The sequence below is a fragment of the Epinephelus fuscoguttatus genome, linkage group LG8 (genome assembly GCF_011397635.1).
Source record: "Epinephelus fuscoguttatus linkage group LG8, E.fuscoguttatus.final_Chr_v1".
NCBI lineage: Eukaryota > Metazoa > Chordata > Actinopteri > Perciformes > Serranidae > Epinephelus > Epinephelus fuscoguttatus.
Window position 1 is genome coordinate 16,427,497 of NC_064759.1, and position 18,794 is coordinate 16,446,290.

An 18,794-nucleotide genomic window follows, 5' to 3' on the forward strand; every position below is an offset into this window, starting at 1 on the left:
CTAGAGATAAGCATCATAACAGACAACATATTTATTTAGAAATACTACACTTAAATACATATATCAATAGAAGTACAAGACAACTGGCACAGTACCTAATGTTTAAGTACATAAGAGACAATATAACATTAACCTTAACACATTTGAGATACATTTTACACTCTTGTGTGAATCCTCTCCACTACAAAGCAAATCAGTAATAAAGTACCTATAAAGAGGGATAGCATAGGATACAAAAAAAGCATTCAAACAATTGAGCTGCATCTCCCTGAAGCATTGAAGTTTTTCTTCAAATCCCAACTCTGACATTCAGTTGTTACTTTTGTTTATAAAGGCCTTCTGCTGCAGCTGGGAACTGAGCGGATGTGACAGCTGGATGAGGATGAGATGTGGGTAGGTGATCAGCTCTGACACTGTTAGTATCTGAAAACAGAGCACAAAGACAAACTCGCACAAAAATCTCTCGTCCCCCAGTCTCTTTTATTCTTCCTTAAACACAAACACAGACAGCCCACGCAACAACAACACACGGGCGAAGGAGCGCTGCCTGTCAGCGCATGGCGTGATATTATGCCACAGTGTCAGAGTGATGTTCAGGCCAGCATTATTGGTGAGTGTGAGAGGAGTGTGAGGGGCAGATGAGTGACAGTACATACACACACACACACACACACACACACACACTACAGTTCAACATACAAAAGCACACACAGGTGATGCAAGGCTTTTTGCTTACCGCTCCAGTTCCTTATAGACATCATCCTCTCCTCTTGGCTTCAGATCCTGGCATAAAGAGGGAAAGGGGGAAGGGAGGCAGGGGAAGAGTGGAACAGTGAAGAGGAGGATAAAAAGAGAGTCTCATGGTACTGAGGCCAGATTTATGTCCCTCTGTACCCTGTGTAATGAGATTGATTTGTTAATACCACTAATGTAAGGGTGACAGTTGATAGGCAATGGGTTTATCTGAGAGAGGGCTGACAGATTGGAGGAGAGGACTGCAAGTGTGAGGGAAGACACATCTGCTGACAGCTTAGGGAGGAGGCAATAGAGTGAGAGTCTGCATGCATTCGTGGATGCGTGTGTCACAACTCCTCACAAACACACACATGCACCATGCCTTTGAGGGTGTGCGCAGGAGGACGACACAATAACTCACCATGTAGACTGAGCCCTGGGGGGGAGCCTGTTGGGAAGGGAAGAGAGCAGAGAAAACAGGTTTAATGAACAACAAGTGACAGAAAAGGAAGGATAGTGGAAATCAGGGGGAAAACAAAATTAGAGGAGGAAAGCAAAAAAAGTGTACAACAGAGACAAGATAGGAGAGGGGAGGGTGGGAGTAACATAAAGAGAAGAGAAGAGAAGGAGTGCTAAATACTAGAGGGGAAGATGAGGGCAAAAAGAGCAAGGAAATTCATCCATGGGTGTTTTAGTTTTTGAAAACGTCTGAATGCGTCACCTGTCTGACATCCTCAGGATTCTCATAGATGTTCTCTGCTTCACCCGAGTGGACAGACAGGGACTGCTCAATACCTGAGAACAGAGAAATAGTTACCAGTACAGTCTGACACACACAAATGCACAGGGAAGGGAGGGACATGGGGGCAGATTCATTACAACAACCCCAGAGGATGTCACGGCCCGCATCACTCAGTGGCAGCCGGCAGGGGCCAAAGATGGACAGAACATGAAAAGCTGTCAGAAAAAAAAAAAGAAAACGCCGGAAGACTCACCGCGATCAGAAATGTGTTTCTGTCTCCATAGCAACACACAGACAGCCGCAGCAACCAGGGGCACCAGGAGTAATAAAGCAGAGAGAGAAGGGAGCAGGGAGGGGGTGTCGATCTCGACTAAATAAAAAAAAAAAAGTGAGACAGAGTAAAGACGAAAAAAAAAAAAAACACAAATGTTTCCAAGAACAGTGTTAATATATAATTTGTGGAGCTATGAGCATGTCTGGTTAAATGACATGAGGAGAAGTCATTGCTATTTGTTCTCCACTTTGCTCTTTTGTTCAAGTTAAGAGGGGGCCACCTTTTTCTCCACACTTCAAGCTATGGATTTAAAGATATGTTGAGTCTTCCTGAACATGTTACATGCATTTGCATCATGCTGCTGTCAGTCACAGACAATGGGTGCAGAGGAAGAGGGCGAAAAAATTCAGGCTCTGTCATACAGGGTGAATAGTCTGCACGACAGCTGGGTAGACATCGATCTGACAGACCCTCAGTCTGGACAGTAAACGCTGTCAATTTGAAATGTGGATGGGAAAAAGAAAAGCACCCGTATCAAAGAGACCAGATGCTGTCAGATCATTAGGCTACACAAAACCTCCAAAATGCCACTTCCATACCAAGTAGTTTGAGTTTTGCAAATCCTATTCCCTCACTTGTTATCTAAATATGTATGTAGTTATGCGTGTAGTGTGGGGAATGCCAGGAGAGGCTTTTCCATGCACACTGTCTTTGACATCTGAACCTTGCAACAAACTGCCTCCAGGCAAACTGACAAACAATGTAAATATCTGTCTTTCAGCTAAACCCTGTCAATGCAGTGTCAGTAAACAGGTGGATAGAAAGCGTGGGCCTGATTATAACAAACATTACATAAGCAAACCATTTGTTCACTGTATTCAAATTGTGTTAGAATAGCTCATGCTTGCTATCAGACTTGTCAGGTTTGTTTGCATAATGAGGATGACATCAGCCTTGCAAAACACAGCCACAGGGCGACGCAAGAAGCAGGAGGGAGGTGCTCGTTTCCACAGAGACTGCTGTAATTTAGTGTACCTGAGCAAGTGTTGTGTCACCGCCTGCTCACTGTTCATGGAGCACAAAGCGATCACATCTGTCAGATATCTTTGGATTACAAAAGAGAAACCTGATAAATAGAAAAAGTTACTCCAGAACTACAAAAATACACAAACAAATCATACAGTGTCTCTGTGTGGAATTTGAGGTTGTCTGATGGACAGAAACCTGGCAAAAGTAAAGTTCACTCAGACAGCTCGTCAGATTTTGTTTGTAAAGGCTTCACCTCACAGCACTGGTGTCACTGCTTTAAGCCGGCTTCAAAATGATCAATCATTATGTGCTGTGTGAGGTGTAATTGATTGGTGAATAGGCCTATGTGTCGAGGTTGCTAATGGAATACTGTAGTGAGCACTGACCCCGAGACTGACCTGCACTGTTCTGTGTGCCAGCTTTAACGCATGAATTATGGTAATTGAGTGCAGCGAAGTACGGCATAAATGCTCCCAGTTTCTCACAACGGCATCTTTTCTTTCTCTCTTTTCGTCACTCTCTCCACCTTTTTTCTCATCTTTCTCTATCTCACCTTCTCCTTTCCTTTAATTTGGCACTTCTTCCCTACCTCGTTTATTTCATCTCAAATGACGTAAGGGGTGAATTATATCAGAGCGATTGTAGAGGAGGATGGCTGATAGAAGGCAGACCAAAGAACTGCTTGAATGCTTTGCAAATGATGGGCCAACTCAGGATAGCAAATGATTGCAGAACATCCCTGACATTTGAAGTATTTTATGTGCTGCAGAGCACAATGATTGCTTCCATTTTGCATTCTCTGAACTGTGCCACTGCTGAAAGGATTTCTATTATTCAGGATTTTTTTTTACTTCTACAACAGGCACTATATATTTAGATTTGGCTTACAGCGCATAATATATCTCCAAATTATATATATATATATATATATATATGTATATGTGTGTGTGTGTGTGTGTGTGTGTGTTTATATATCACTTGTTGTATTGGTTATTTGGCCATTTTCAGTGAACTAAAAAGTTGTTTCAGTTTGTTCTTAGAGCCAGCCCTGTGCCAAATCTCACTATCTCTGGATGCCTCCTCATTAGAACTATTTATAAGCATTTAACTGTCACTGCTTATTGTCATACTATTCATTAATAACCAAGAATTTTGGAGCTATCTTGCATTATTGCAGCATTTGTGCAACCTGTCACTTTTCAGCAGTGTAAATGTAGGTCATCCAACACTCACATTATCTGAACTTCTCACTCTGCTCAGTATAAATTCCTCATGTTCCACTGGACAAATTCAGCCCCGACTATATATTTTTTTTCTGATCCAACCTCTCCAATCAGGCGAAATCTTGCAGCTCCCTATCTTTATCACCTTCTCACTCTTTCCTCCATTTCCATTACTCTTATAGCCTTACCATCAGCATGCATCGTGATGAGCTCTGGGCCCCTCAACCCAAGTGATGTATTGGGGTATGGGGAGTGAACTCATCTCTGCTGAGGGATCCATTCAACTGTCACATCCTCCTGTGCTCCCCCACAGCCACCAATACAATAAGCCTGAATAATTTAGTTTTTGCGGGGAGAGATGTCCTAAGGTCCTGTCTTCTTATATTCGCATATCAGCTGGGTGAGTGTGATGAGAAAAACGATAGCCTTTAAGTTTTATATTTCAGAAAAAAAAGCGGAGTTTTACAACTATGGTGGATTTCTCATAAAAATGGGCACGTAAATGGACCGAGTTATTCCTGCTGGATATTATCTGCAAATCACAACCTTACAGAAGTCTTGACCTGTGACCTTTTCAACTGCATTAAGAAAGCATAACATATGGTATCTGTCAGAAGCTTTTTCCTTTCGTAAACCGTGGGCTTCCTGGCAGATGAATTGACCTGTGGTTGGCTTGAATTCACCGCAGAACGCTTCACAGAGCACATATTCGAGAATCTTCCACATTCATGGTTCATTATCTCCACTGAGCTGACAGGAAGTCTGCCAGGAATCATGTGCAAATAAAGTAGTATAGCGTTGATATAGAAAATCAGCAAACAGACCAGTCTTTGTTATACCATACCATCCTTCTCAGGTTCATGGGGCAGTGTGACAGCTTGCGTTGCCCAGACGGTCCGGCCATTTTTCAGCCGTAGGATGCAGGTGTAGTTCCCGGCTGTGTCAGGGGTGATGGGTAAGGCCAGAGTGGTGGTAATGCTGCCAGGGCGGTTGCTAAACAACTCTAGCCGGCGACTCTTATTCTGGTACTTCCAAACAGCACTTTGGACCTGAGACCGCTCTGAGTACAGGCACCCCAATTCCAGCTTTGAGGAGGAATAGCTGATTTTAACTGTGGATGTGATGCAGAGAGGCAAGGGGGAGGGAAGAGGAGTGTAGGAGGATAAGGGAGAGAAAATGTTACAGACGCATGAAACAAATGAAAAGAAATCGAAGGAAGGATGAGTAAGTGAAAAAGACAGGCGGGAGGGAAGAGAAAGGAGTGAGGCAGGACGAGAAAGTGAGTTAAAGGGTAGTGTGTGAATATAGAAAAGGCCAAGGACAGACAGAGAGTAATTGGGTGAGGGGAGAGTGATATGAAAAACAAAGAACAATTCAGAGAGGGGTCAAAATAATATATATTCATTAAAGTGATTTGCTGCTAATGCATTGGTTGACTGTGACTGATGCTTAGTGTCTCATCAAAGTGAAATGAGGATCCATCTGGGTGTAATCAAGCTCCACAGACCCCCCCCAACACAGACACACACATAAAAACACGCACATTTCAGCCTTGATTAGTGTGATCAGTGTGGGCCACATACAGCCTTGGTGGGAGGGCAGCAGGTATAATCATACATAATGATACTTATAATGAGGTGGGGTAAAAATATATGCGTCACATGATTAGTGTGTGGGTGGATGTGTACGTGTGTGTGTATGAGGGATGCAGATGCGTGAAGCAGGGTGACAGTGACAGTGACGGATTGGCTGGTCATGTCTGGGCGGCTGTGATGGATGCCAGTGGGACTGTGATTAGTAAAGTCTTCCAAGGCCTCCATGACAGGGCATTGTACGTGCATGTGTGCGTGTTGGGTTTTGCCTGTGTGGGTGCAAATGTACTCTGCAAAGGTTGAAACCTCCTCAAGGCTCTCACATTAAAATCAACAGGTGTTCCTCTTTAAATTTATGAATCCAGCAAATGTTCCTTTTCATGAGCAATATTGTAAATGTTCGCATTTAATAATGTCACATTTTACTAATAGCTGTAGGAAATTTGCTTAAAATCGTGCTTATTCCTCAGTGTATGATCTGTGAGAATAATACACTGGGAGCTATCTTGCTTAACCCTCATTCTACCAACTGGAGTACCGCAGACCCTAGAGGTATACTTTTTGTCATATCTCACAGATGCTTTGTTCTATCATCAAAATTTTTAACAACTTTGTCAATTAATTTGTTCCTAATGACTTTATATCATTGTTTTCTGCCTCTGTTTAAATTAGTACTTTTTAAAAGTACCAATGTGTTGGGTGCCAGTCAAAGGCAGCCAATGCAGTTTGCAGGACATATTCCTCCCATTAGTCCGAAAAAAGACATGTTATGAACGCAAAAGCCGAAAATCTCAAAATTCACCTTAACAGATGGGACTTTCGATGCAGCAGACACAGATTTTCTCATGTGCTCTGTTGATGACCCTAAACGCTGCTCTTCTCTAAAGCAGCATGATGATAATTTCATAATAGAATGTTTTATGACTATTAAATTCAGCTGATCAAATCAAGAACAATATTCTCCTGCAAAATCTACTTGTAAAAAGGTGTTCCCTTTGCTCCCAAAACAGACAGCAAGGTAGCGAATGTTTGCTCCTCCTGTCACCTGCCAGTATGCCTTGAGCAGAGCATGAACCAAATCTTGTACTATAACTGCCTGTAGCATGTGTTCACAGTTCTATTTAAACACCATTCATTTTTCATGTACACATTGGAAATTCAAAACTTGAATTACACTAATTTAGCCTTTATTTTAACAGAGGGTCACACTGAAACCAATGTCTCTGTCTAATTTTGTAGCGAAACACAAAGAAGTTTGAATGACTGTGGGTTTATTACAATTCTTTTTTGGTGGTGTATATACTGTAACACAAATCATGTTTACTTGAACTTACTGAAAACTAAAATATACCAAATACTTATACTTGAGATAAAAGCTGCAATTTGTGGTGAAGAAAAGTACATATGTTTTACATTTTCCCATGATGGTTGTGTCTTAACAGTAGTTTATTCTTGTCAGTAGTCCTTGTATGTTAAATATGTTGATAGGATGAGGGTTAAGGGCACATCAGCAGAGTAAATGCTTCTATAGAGAGGTTTCTGTATTCACTGTGTCACCTTCTTCTGCTTATTTTGGCACTTTCTTGTACACTGCTCAGATTATAAAGACTAATTTAACAGTCACTCTCATATCTACATGCACACCAAGTCTGGAGCTGGAGCCAGAGGGCAATTAGCTTAGCTTAGCATAAAGACTGGAAGCAGTGGGAAACAGCTCGCCTGACATGGCCCAGTGTACAGATGTCACTCCTCAGTTATGTCTCATGTGTTAATCCACACACAAGCAGAAATGCAAAAAATTGGGAGCGTGTTATGTCTAAAGAGGATAAAGTGACTTTTGGAGTCTTGTTGTCACAGTGAGGTTGCCAGGCAACCAACAGAGAGTCAGTGTCCCACCAATTGTGCAACTTTCAGAAACCTACAATTTTGTGATTTGCCTGCTGTGCGGACGGGAGAAAGAAGGCAGGACTTGAATTCTCTCTCTCTTTTTTCATTGTTGGCCCAATTATTTCCTTCACTTTTCATGTGTCTTCATGAGTTCACCACCACGGATGCCCCGCAGAAGAGATTGCCTTAAAATATGCCCCATCCCCGTAATTAAATGATATCACATCTCGCCCTCTCTGTAGGTGCGTTTTCATCCACCTATTTTTATGCACATTTTCAATTTGGGCATAAAAAACCTAAGAGGAAACACTGGAAATTGTAAAAAAAATTGAGATATGGCAAAAAGTTTTTAAGCTTGAGGGAGGTGGAAAAGTTGGTGCTCATGAGGCAAGTGTGACTAAGTGCAATGGAAACTGATTGATGATGTACAGTCATGTTGTCATTGCAAAGGCTACTGCAAATCCTCCTCATCGTCTTTGGATGGCTTTTACCGCACTATGCACACAGAACTCCACCAAGAGCACGTAGCTGTGATATTATCCATTGTCCAGTGTGCCCTATGTTATTATACATCCATTGTTTTTTAATAATTCGAGGTTTGACTGGCGATCTTTTAACTACATCATCTCGTTGTGCCCTCCTCTGCAGAGGCACCTGACTGGAGAATTAGTTCACCTACTGCTTATCTCATTTTCTGTTGCAGATTTTCTGAAAATTCAGTTAAAATTTGCGTTACACTTGGCTGTAAACTCAACTTATGACAGCTTTTGTGTCAGTGTTCTGAGCAACTATAAACACTTCTGATTAAAAACTAATTTGCTCCGGCAGAATCCAACTCTTCCTCTCTCTAAGCTAAGCTAATTACTTCCTTACAGCACAGACATGAGAGAGGTATCCGTCTGCTTATCTAACTCTCGGTGAGATAGCAAATAAGATTTTTATCCAAACTTTCAAAATATACCTTTAGATAAAGTATAGATAAGTAACAAATTATAGGAAAAAAATAGAAATAAATAAAACTGTGGAGAAACTTTACAAATACAGATGCCTCCAACCAGCTCATGACTGGTCACTAAATGATTTGATGAGTATGATAATGCTGTTAGTCAGTCACATCTTGTGGCTGTTGCAGTCACCATATGTCAACCCGGACAAACGCCTATGGAATATTTCATGATTCAAACATCACATGAGAGATAATCTGTTGGAAGAGTGATGTTCAATCTCTACAGCAAAAGACTTGGAGCATAAAAGCTCCTCTGGAGGCTCCTGATGGCTCAGCACCTTACTAAGACATTTCATGTTGGTTTTCCCTTTGATTTGTCAACTCCTTTCATCACAGCTGCTTTGCATAACAGCATCCACAAAATGTTATGTCATTTAACACAAATACACAAGGTTATTATAAAAGTGACACCACTTGTCTCATAAATCCATCCCTGCCCTTTATTGTGTTCCTCCTAATCCACCTCCCCCTTGTCTTTCTACTCCTCTTGACCGTGTTTCGTACCTTTCAGCACGCTCAGTGTGACCCTGTTGCTGAAGGCGTTGTCATTTTGGAACACGTCACAGACATAGAGGCCTCCATCTTGCAACCCAGGAGTGAGCAGAAAGGCGAAGCTCCCAGCCTCTGCGTTATAGGGTGGGCCGGCAAGCATGAGTTTCTTGCTGTGCGCTGTTAAAATGGTGGAATCCCTCCAGCGGTCGTACTCATACACCAACTTCATATCAGTGCCCCTCTTCCTGTCTGGAGGTAGCCAGTGCAGCCTGACAAAGTCTCCCACAACACCAGGACAGGTCATGAGGAAAGGGGTCTGAGCCTGAGTGGCAGTGGAGACTTCGCTTTCTGCAGGCAAGGAGGGGAGAAGACAGACAAGAGAAACCAGAATGATAAAATGGATGAGACAGTGAGAAAGCCAGATATGAAGACATAACAGTGCAAGCAGACATATAGACAGGGAATTCAGAATGAAAAGAGAGCGAATGAAGAGAGGTGAAGACAGATAGAGTAAACAGAATAGTAAGAGAGTAGGGAAATGGAGATAGGAGGAAAATTCCTACAACAATGGGGATTACGTTCTTATATGCTGAGAGTTACTTCCTCAGTTGGTCTTGCATTCTGCTCTGCCTGATTAGCAAGCTGCTGACACAGGACTTTGAGACTGCTTGTGTTACAAAGTCACTCACCATGTGTTATACTGGTGAATGAGGCCACATTGTCAGCTGTGGAGAGAAGGGAAGCAAGGGGGTGGGGGAGTGGGGGCAGAAAGCAAATAATGAATAATACATAAATGTAGCAACTATAATATTCACAGGAGGACTGGCTGAATTTTAGTGCAGATCTACAGTAGACTTTTGAAGCTTGAAACTGGTCTATAAAAGTAAATACTTTGAAGAAATGTAGCTACAGGATGCTTAAATAAATAATGCTGCTGCTAGAGTTTCAAGCACGGATGCCCACTCATACCATCAACAAAAGCAACAATAAATGCACTCAATTCCTCAACGCTTTTGCTTTTCTCTCTCTCAAATCAGTCTCACCATCAACAGTCACCTCCACGTTGAAGGGGAAAAGAGCGCTGCTGCTGTTACCCCAAGGGTGGACCATACAAACATAAGCCCCATTGTCACTGTTCTGGACCTGTGGCAGTTTGGCCACTGTGCCTGTGTTTGGCTTCTTCTCGCTCTTTATGGGAATGCCGCCAGGTGCTGCCCAGGTGATCTTTTTGACGGCAGAGGGAGGATTAACACAAGCAATCAGCCGCAGGGTGCTTTGCTGAGGAATGGGTGCAGCAGGGACAACCGTCACTGGAGATGAGGGAGGGGTGGAAGAGATTTTAAAATGTTTTACTCAGTAAAAGTTGCAATACTACAATGTAAGTATTCCATCACAAGTAAATGTTCAACAGTTCATTTTTATTTTTGTAGAAGCAGATCAGGATCACCAGCAAAATATACTTAAAGTAGAAAAAGTGAAAGTGCTCACTATGCACAAGAGACCCTTTTAAGGGATACTATGCAGATTTTCAACCAGCTCTGTTTCATTACAGTGTGGGTAATATGTGTAAATGAGCTGTGGTGAACTTTCCTCCATCTGACCAGTACTGAGATCTCCCTGCTCATTTCTCAGCTCAAGGCGGATTTTTATTGGCTCTATGGTGGTTGTGTAAACTACAGATTGTACCTACACAAAGATTAAAGAAGCAGATCAAGAGAAAAACCCACCCCTGTTCCCTCAAATGCAGACCAAACTCTTTTTAGTTTAAATGATAAAAGGAAGCAGTTCTGAATAAAATATAAACCAAGATTCTGTTTCTATATTGCCTATTTGTCATCTGAAATGTCTTAAGAAACATGTTTTAGTGCACCGTTGGGTGGGTGCCATACTGTTTCCTGTATTATTTAAACAGAAAATACTGAGCCCAAATGTAAAACTAAGCAATGCTGACAAAATATGAACCAAGATTCTGTTTCTGCGTCGTCATTTTCTCGCCTCAAATGTTTTCAGAAACATATTTTAGCTTGAATCCAGACTGTTTGGGTGCATTCCAAATCACATACTTTTTCTTTTTAGTTTTAGTAGGTGCTTCAGCTGCCCTTAAAAAGTATGTACTGTTGCATGCACTATGCACACAATAGAGACGTACTACTGTCTCATTGCATGACATCCTGAACTTTGACCCTCTTGCTTTTATACCCATTACCTTGGAGATAAATTAACATCACTCAGCAACTTCACCAGAGGTGGAGATCAACCTAAGGGGCTCTGCTGTGGTTACTTTGCAATGTATGCACTTCAACATTAAAGTTATGACTGCACAGATTTGTGACAGTGAAATTACATTTGCAGATCTCTGCCGTTGTTATTTTCATAGTTATGTCCTTTTGTTGTTTGCAACATTTCTGATTATTTTGTTCACTTAAAAAATCAATATTCCCATTATTACTATTTGACTGGTCATCAGTCACTTGTATGCGCTGTTATCCGTCATTGGGACTTCTGACGGCTGTCAATCCGCTTTCAAGCCAACATCTGTTTGAGGCTCAGTCAACATGAGGAACTGCCCACTACACAGAGGATGGTGGGTCAGAATAGCCAGAAAAGCATGCTCTCTTACATACTGCAAAATGTGACCAGATGTAGTAGAACATCTTGGTATTTTAGGCATACTGCATTTCACCTACTTCGTGTTGGGACATACTGAATTTTTTTTCTGGCATACTATAAAGTATGGTAGTATGGGTATTGGAATGCACAGCTTGTTATGAACTGGCTGCCATATTGTTTCCTGTGGCAAAAATATCAAAGCTTGGATTACGTCACTCACACACAGTAGCATTTATTGGTCCAGGACAGTGTAGTGCACTAGATTTTGTACCTCTTGAGCAAAAGCAAATGTGACAGCCCTTTTCTTCACCATTTCCAGAGGTATTTGTGTGTTTGTACTGCATATACAGTCCAGTTTTACATATATAAAAAAATACCATCTTTCCATGTTTCCAGCAAGAGTTTCATGTTAAAAAAAATTAAGTCTATTGATGGATTGTCATTGGTGATGAAATAACATGTTAAGAGCTGCGTAGGTTTTAGCTTTTATAAGATGATCATGTGGTTTGGATGTAAAATATTGATCTGCGGAGCAATAAGTAACTTAACCTATCCAATAAAATGTAGTGGAGTAAAAAGTAAAACATTAACTTCTGAACTGTAGTGGTTGAAATTTAATGTAGCATAAAATAGAAATACTCAAGTGCAACCTCAAAATTGTACTTAAGTGCAGCACTTGAGTAAATGCACTTTGTAACTTCTCACCACTGCAAGAAATGGAAATGAAGTGTGGCAAAAGTAATTTCTTGGTTATGGATTCTCATTAATTTGGCAATCAAGCAAATAATTAGTTGGTTAGAGTTATGTAACATTTCACAAGAAGCCTCATAGAGAGATTTAGAGGACTGTAAAATTTCTTTAAAAAGTATAAAGATCTCACTTAAATGATAATAAAAAACTAATGTGAATAAATATTTAAATAGATAATATAGAGATATGAGTGCTGTACAAACTAATAATGTATAGTGTCGAAATATTCCTATGGGGTACAGGTGGTGTACAAATCTGACATGTACCTGTTGATTCTCCTACCTGTAAGGATGGCTAAGAGGATAATCTTCTCCTTCAGTTTCCTCTCTTGTTGCTTAATCAAGCATGAGTAGAGACCAATGTCCTCCATTGTGGGAACTAAGGACAGAGAGAAAACCCCTGTGTCTTGAAAGTTAGGGTCACTCAACTGCATGGATGCCCTCGAGGCACCACCCGAGAACTCGTTAGTTTCGCTGGCTGAGAGAACCAGTTTCAAATCATCCGCACCAAGTGACTTCACCATCCAGTTAATGGCCACGGCACCCCTGACTGTATCAGTGCAGACCAAGGTGGTAGGCATGCCCTCTCTCGCCACCACAACATCTTCCCAGTCTGAGGAAGAGATGACAGAAACTCAAGCGTTATAACCGGTGAGTTACTCAGGCGAGTCTTTTGGAAAGCCCTAAAATTCTACACTTCTACGACAGTGCTGATATCTGTTTTTATCTTGTTCTGGAAGTATGGGTTCACATGCTTTCCAGTCTGTCTGAAAGGAGCAGTGTGTAAGATTTAGAGGGATTTAGTGTCATCTAGCAGAGAGGATCACAGACTGCAAACAGCTGAAACTTCTCCCGGTTAGAATTCTTTCAGTGTTCATTGCTCAGGAGGTTTTTAATCTAGACTTGAATTATCCACAGAGGTCTCTTACTATCCAAAATTGACCAGGTGATTTAAACAGGTAAAAACACTGACAACAAATCAATGTTTTTCCTAAGCTGTTTGGCTTGTTGCAGACAGGCTGCTATGTATGCTCTTTTTTTTTCTCTGATAACTTAATGTGTGCTGTGCTCACTTTATTTCTGATCATGAGCATTATTATTATTATTGTCTGCAGAGGTTCCTTCCACTTGAAAACAAAACAGCCCTGGTGATTTAAACCAGTGACACAAAATTTCACATTACAAATTAGTGTATCTCTGATGCTGATTGTTGCAGAGGGGCTGCTAGCAACTAAGAACAACGTGAAAATGCAAAAATGTGAATGGCCTCATCTAGAGCCAGTGTTTGGTTTGTCTGTTCTGGGCTACTGTAGAAACATGGTGATGCATCACGGTGGACTGCATGACAGATGTAGATATAAATGGCTCATTCTCAGGTAACAAAAACACATTTCTTATTTTCAGGTGATGATACACTGAAGAAACATACTTATCAAATTAAATTCCATTTCTGCCAGTATATCCTCCGAAATCCGACACACTGTACCTTTTAAAACACACATGCCCATATACATTGAAATGGTTACAGGTCCCTGTGATTGTTTCTTCTTTCCATACTGTCCACAAATAGATCTCCTCCAAAAGCAATTTCAGTGTAATTGATGGGAGACAAAATCCACATTCCTATTTCAGTGTAAAAGAAGACCTCTAGAGTTTTGCTGAAGATTATATGAGGTCTCAGCAGTCAGAGTCAAATCTAATGGGTATATTCCGATGTTACAGTCTCTTTTGTACCAAATGCCATCTTTCTGTTTCCCTGGGCAGCATATCTTTGTTGAGCTGTGGCAGATATATTGAAACAAAAAGAGAGAACTTTGTAGAAAGAAGACTAACTTTGGAACAAGACTATTTGATTTATGTTTTTAAGCATCATATTAGCTTCAAATGTATTTAAAATGCATCATACACAGAAGAGGTATTGTGGATTACATCGACTGACAACCCTTTCAGTTCATATATGGACGTGTTGTTTTAGGACAGACTTTAAAAAAATGTGAACCTATTTTCTAAAGGTCATATGAAAGCCAATAAATATGGAGGAAACAGGTTCATCCCTGTTTCCTCTCTAACAACTCCCCAGCAAGATCAGTTTAGGAATTTTTTTGCAAATATCACAGAAAGTATTTCGTACCTGTGATGGCAGAGTGAGAGGAATTCACTGCAAAAGAGGAGACAAGAATAACGGCGAGAAAACCAGACTCCATCACACACTGAAAGAAAAGAGAAAAAAAACTCACTGCACCAGCTGTCTCTCCAACACTGTGACCTTTCTAAGTACACTCCAGAACACCAAGTATTGTTCGCTTTCCTGGTGTCCCTGACTGACATGTTAACAAGTTTGCTGCGCATCTTTCAGCCCAACAGGATGTGGCCAACACTGGAATAATCGAAAGGAAAAGACTGTCATTATCACCAGTGAGTGTATGTGTGTGTTTGAGGCTGATATACTGGCACTACCCTAACCCCACACAAGCCTTACACCATAATGTAGGCCTACAATGTTTCACAACACTTTGGTGTCGAACTTCTGGGTAATTAGTTACAGAACTTCTGACCCTAACATCCAGTCTGACAAAAGGAATGAGCATGTACTGGTGTGTTTCACAATGTGTGTGTGAAATAGAGAAAACGATAAGAATAGCAGAAAGCGAGGGATTGAGGGAGATGAAAAAGCGAGAAATAAAGAGTTTGGGTTAGTGTGGGTGCACAGCAACCCCTAGGCTACATGTCTTTACATCCCATAAATGTCTTTAATTAAGCTAAAGGTATTATCAGCTCCTCTGAGCACTATTACAGATTTTTCCATAATTACCATTGGGTGAATGGGGGCGGCGAAGAGAGATAGCAAAAGAGAGGGAGAGGGAGAGAACGCAGATATGTATTGTGGGTGTCTAATGACAGGGAAAGAAAAAAAATGGGAAAGCAGCAAGGAGGGAGAAGTGTGGAGGGAGAGGTGCTCAGACAGAATGAGAAAACCCGGGGAGAGGAGAAGTGTGAGAGTGCTGCAAGGGAACAGAGACAGTGTGACTTCAAAGAAGCCTGTGGCTGCTGACACAGAGCATGGTACTGATCCTGTGGCTCCTCCTCTATGGGTAAATAATCACCATAAGCCTTGGCTCTGTCTAATGAATCCACTGCCAATGAGCTAATATCTGTTAACTATGCGCTTCATTATCACTGCCACAGACCCCCGGAGAGCACGAGGATGGAGGACAGGATGAATAACAGCAAGGAGTGAAGGACGAGTGGACAAAGGAAATCGAATGACACGGAAAGAGGGAGAGAGGGAGGGAGAGAAGGGGGGAGGAATGAGGAGGAAAGTGAAGTGTAAACGAAGGGAAGGTGTAAGGGGTGTGAGGTGGAGAGGAATAAAAGAGGTGGTGCACTGTGTGAGTAAAGTGGGTGGTAGCTGGAAAGTGGAAGGTGTGAAGGTCGATTTGGTATGGGTATGAAAAATGGATGAGTTTGGGAAGGAAAAGGAATGAACTCCTCCATTTGGTGGCCGTTTCCTTTAAAGCTCCTTATTCTATCATGAATGCATAGGATTTAGTGGCAGCAGTGGTCGTACGGGTGGTCCCTGCACACTTTTCTCTGACTGTGCCGGTGCTCAAACATTTCAGCTACAGGGCCAGAGGACGGCTGCAAATTAAAATATGGCTATGCAAAGTATCGTTGGCATTTAAAACCCACAGCTGCTGTCTTTGCACAGCAGACTGCTTGCACAGTCTCTGGATTTACAGTGGGCAAGGAGTGGAAAAGAAAATGAAACCCCTCCTGTCTCTTTGAAGACACAAATCTCCAAAAGAGGAACATATTTCAGCTGGTAATTTGTTTTTGTTTTTTTATCTTCTGGTGTGCAGAATTTGACCTCTGATCAGTATCAGCATCTTCAGAAATTCAGTCTGAAAATAAGAGGGTGACACTGGAGGGAAATCTGGAAATGGAACAAAACAGAAGGAACCAAGCAGCACGGTTTAAACTGTGGGACTTATGGAGATGTAATTACATTGGCTGTAAAACACTTGGGTATAGGGATTAGACCTAAACCAGATAATGCCTTCGCTATGCTAGTATGCACCCTGCCTCTGAGGAAAATAGGGCAAAAATGAATTGGAAGTTATTTTGTGGAAGAAGGAAAAAAAATCTCATCAACAAGAGAGTCTGCTCGAGTCTCCAAATAGATACATGAGAAGCTGTTTCCTCTTGATTTGATTTTGCTGACTGCCACTGGATTTGTATTTTGCCGTTCATTAATGAATGTTTATTGATTTTGGCATCTGCTGTGCTGGAGTTTAGATGAGCTAATCTCTCTGGTGAGTGTGCGCAGAAGCGAACAGCAGAGGGCGTAAGAATCATCTGTTTCCACGTATCAAGACCGACCCGGGTGATAAATTGTGTAGTAACTTTACGTTGTTTTTAAAGGTTAAATGCCGCTCTTCTGCAATTAGTGAAGATATAAATTACTGATGATTTAATTGTATGCATTTAGAGGAGCGGATGCAATTTGATCAAGAGTACTTTGAGGTAATACTGAGAGTGAGTGAGCAGATTGTTCTCAGCTGTTGGAGCATGAAAAATATCGCCATATAGGGATATTCCTAGATATGAATCTCGCTTTTGGATCATTTCCACGCACGACAGGAATCACAGTGACAACCTGCTGCGCACTTTAAAGGCCATCTCGGTACAAGTTGCAAGGAAAAATCTTTTAGGTGATTTCAACAAGTTGCTCCCAGACCCCCCCCCCGCCATCGCCGGTCCTAATTGGTTTTTGGGAAGCAGGGCTGTGACGCCTCTCAGCCTGATGACATCACCCAGTCAGTCACACACAGTCGGACAGCCGCGCGCTCAGAGGAACTAGTTGTTGGAGTGGAGAGAGCGCGAGCACTTCATTACATCCACCAGCTGGAGGAAATATTCACCTGTGCGCTGCCGGGACGAATTCACAAGGATTTTTCCATTAATTTTAGCAGACTCTGTCTTTAAGTCGCAGTGAGGGGACACTTGACACAAGAAATCTCTGTCGGACTCCCTCCCTGTCCTGTAGCCAAACAAGTTTATTTCGCCTTGAGTGAGTGCGCGTCTACACAGAAACTAAACCGCGTCTGAAGGTTTCCATTTGTACATTTCTCCCGGAGAGACTGCGTGCCTCGTGTCATAAAGGGGACCGTAATCGACCATGGCGAGACATGACGCCCGAAATTGGCATGACTGCTCAAAAATGATCGGACTGCTCTGCTTGGTCGCGTCGATACTTCTTCAACACGGTAAGAAATGACCACTTATAAAAACTTAATAATGTCCAGCTGGTTGTGAGCAGCATACTGCCTTTCATTTCTTTCTCAGAGCTTTAATAATTGAAGAGGAGATAAATTTAAACCTGACTACCACCTGTCAGGGCGGTGACAGGAGCAGAAAATCCGGCAGGTGATTTCCTCAGTCGCTGTACAGACGAGGTGTTCAGCTGAAACCTTTAAAATTTTTGACTACATTTACATGAAATAAGATTTTCAAACTAATGTCTTTTCATTTTCCTCATTCTTCCCGTGTTATCGCTCATGAGCAATCTGTATCGCTCTTTGACCCGAGTTTCGGTCGGTGACTCAACGCCATGTTTAGTTTTCATAAGGTGTGGCTCTGTGGAGAGCAAGGTGTTTTTCGCAGGTGCCTGCTGCTGGGCTCTGTAGTAGGTGTCCTTTTCTCTTTTTAAACTGAGTCACTGCTCCAGTCTGTCCTTGGTACTCTTTCCCCCGAAGCCACCCTTCTCCTCCTCAACGTCCCCCTGCTCCTTTTCTTCTCTCTGTCCACACATCATCTTCTATTAGTTACACTTCAGCTGAGAAAAATGGGACTGGAAACAGGTCTTAATGTACACGGAGAGTAACAGAAGGGGGCATCAACTTGACACTTAATCATTTACACAGATGATAAATCCCTTAACCATCCATGACTTCCTTTTTATAGGTTGTAACTTTTGCATAGCTTTCATTTTGTGAGCCACTCCCAGTGTAGGCCTTCATTGTTGCTTTTACTTGAAACAAGGTAACTGGCCACCCCTCCCTCCCAGACAACCTGTTCCCACAGGCTAATTATTCAGGTCTTTCTAGTACACTTGAGCCCAGGTAGCCTATAGGTATGACAGCCACAGCCAGCAGGCCCACAAACACGAGAAAACATTCCTGGCATGCAGTTAACCCATTAACATATGAATGCGTGTGGCATGAAACCAGTTCAACATTTTTTCTGCCTCCTTGCTAGCCCAGCTATTTGTTTAGTGCAGTAATTGGGGCAAGAATGTAGGACTAGATCTAACGCTCTGGCACAGCCGCTGTATACATTTTCAGTAGTGTACAGTAACATAGTTGATTGTGGTGTTGTTTTAATCACAACTCATAAGCATAGTCACTCCTCTGACTTATTCATGCAGTGGACCTTTTTTGTCCAATTTCATTTTA

General features: G+C 41.9%; 2 protein-coding genes across 7 annotated transcripts in view; one reads left to right on the forward strand and one right to left on the reverse strand.

Moving 5' to 3' along the window:
• Positions 1-50: 50 nt before the first annotated feature.
• On the reverse strand, positions 51-17,760 carry g6fl (g6f-like). 5 transcript variants are annotated; one of them, XM_049583660.1, is made up of 12 exons: positions 17,731-17,760; positions 14,471-14,549; positions 12,623-12,952; positions 10,024-10,290; positions 9,670-9,705; positions 8,993-9,328; positions 4,848-5,114; positions 1,731-1,847; positions 1,457-1,530; positions 1,157-1,183; positions 737-783; positions 51-423 (listed from the first exon to the last, which is right to left on the reverse strand). In XM_049583660.1, the coding sequence occupies exons 2-12, from the start codon at positions 14,541-14,543 to the stop codon at positions 417-419; spliced, it is 1,581 nt and encodes a 526-aa protein (XP_049439617.1). In that variant the 5' UTR covers positions 14,544-14,549; positions 17,731-17,760; the 3' UTR covers positions 51-416. The 5 variants fall into 5 exon arrangements, 2 of the variants coding, with proteins under 2 accessions (XP_049439617.1, XP_049439618.1); XR_007449838.1 differs by lacking the exons at positions 51-423; positions 1,731-1,847; positions 17,731-17,760 and adding an exon at positions 2,787-2,855 and having other exon boundaries at positions 763-783; positions 14,471-14,619; XM_049583661.1 differs by lacking the exons at positions 1,731-1,847; positions 4,848-5,114; positions 17,731-17,760 and having other exon boundaries at positions 14,471-14,619.
• Positions 17,154-18,794, forward strand: part of LOC125893127 (nectin-2-like) — a 96,967-nt gene continuing 95,326 nt past the window's right edge. For both annotated transcript variants that reach the window (XM_049583659.1, XM_049583658.1), the window contains exon 1: positions 17,154-17,606. In XM_049583659.1, coding sequence (XP_049439616.1) covers positions 17,519-17,606 — 88 coding nt within the window. In that variant the 5' untranslated portion in view covers positions 17,154-17,518. The remainder of the gene's footprint in view (positions 17,607-18,794) is intronic.

Bases quoted from the DNA above. Each gene is read 5' to 3' on its own strand.
- g6fl (XM_049583660.1), bottom strand. From the start codon at position 14,543: ATGGAGTCTGGTTTTCTCGCCGTTATTCTTGTCTCCTCTTTTGCAGTG. The intron at 12,953-14,470 runs GTACGAAATACT...TCTCTTCCTCAG, and splicing joins CTCTCACTCTGCCATCACAG to ACTGGGAAGATGTTGTGGTG. The intron at 1,184-1,456 runs GTGACGCATTCA...CCTTCCCAACAG, and splicing joins ATCCTGAGGATGTCAGACAG to GCTCCCCCCCAGGGCTCAGT.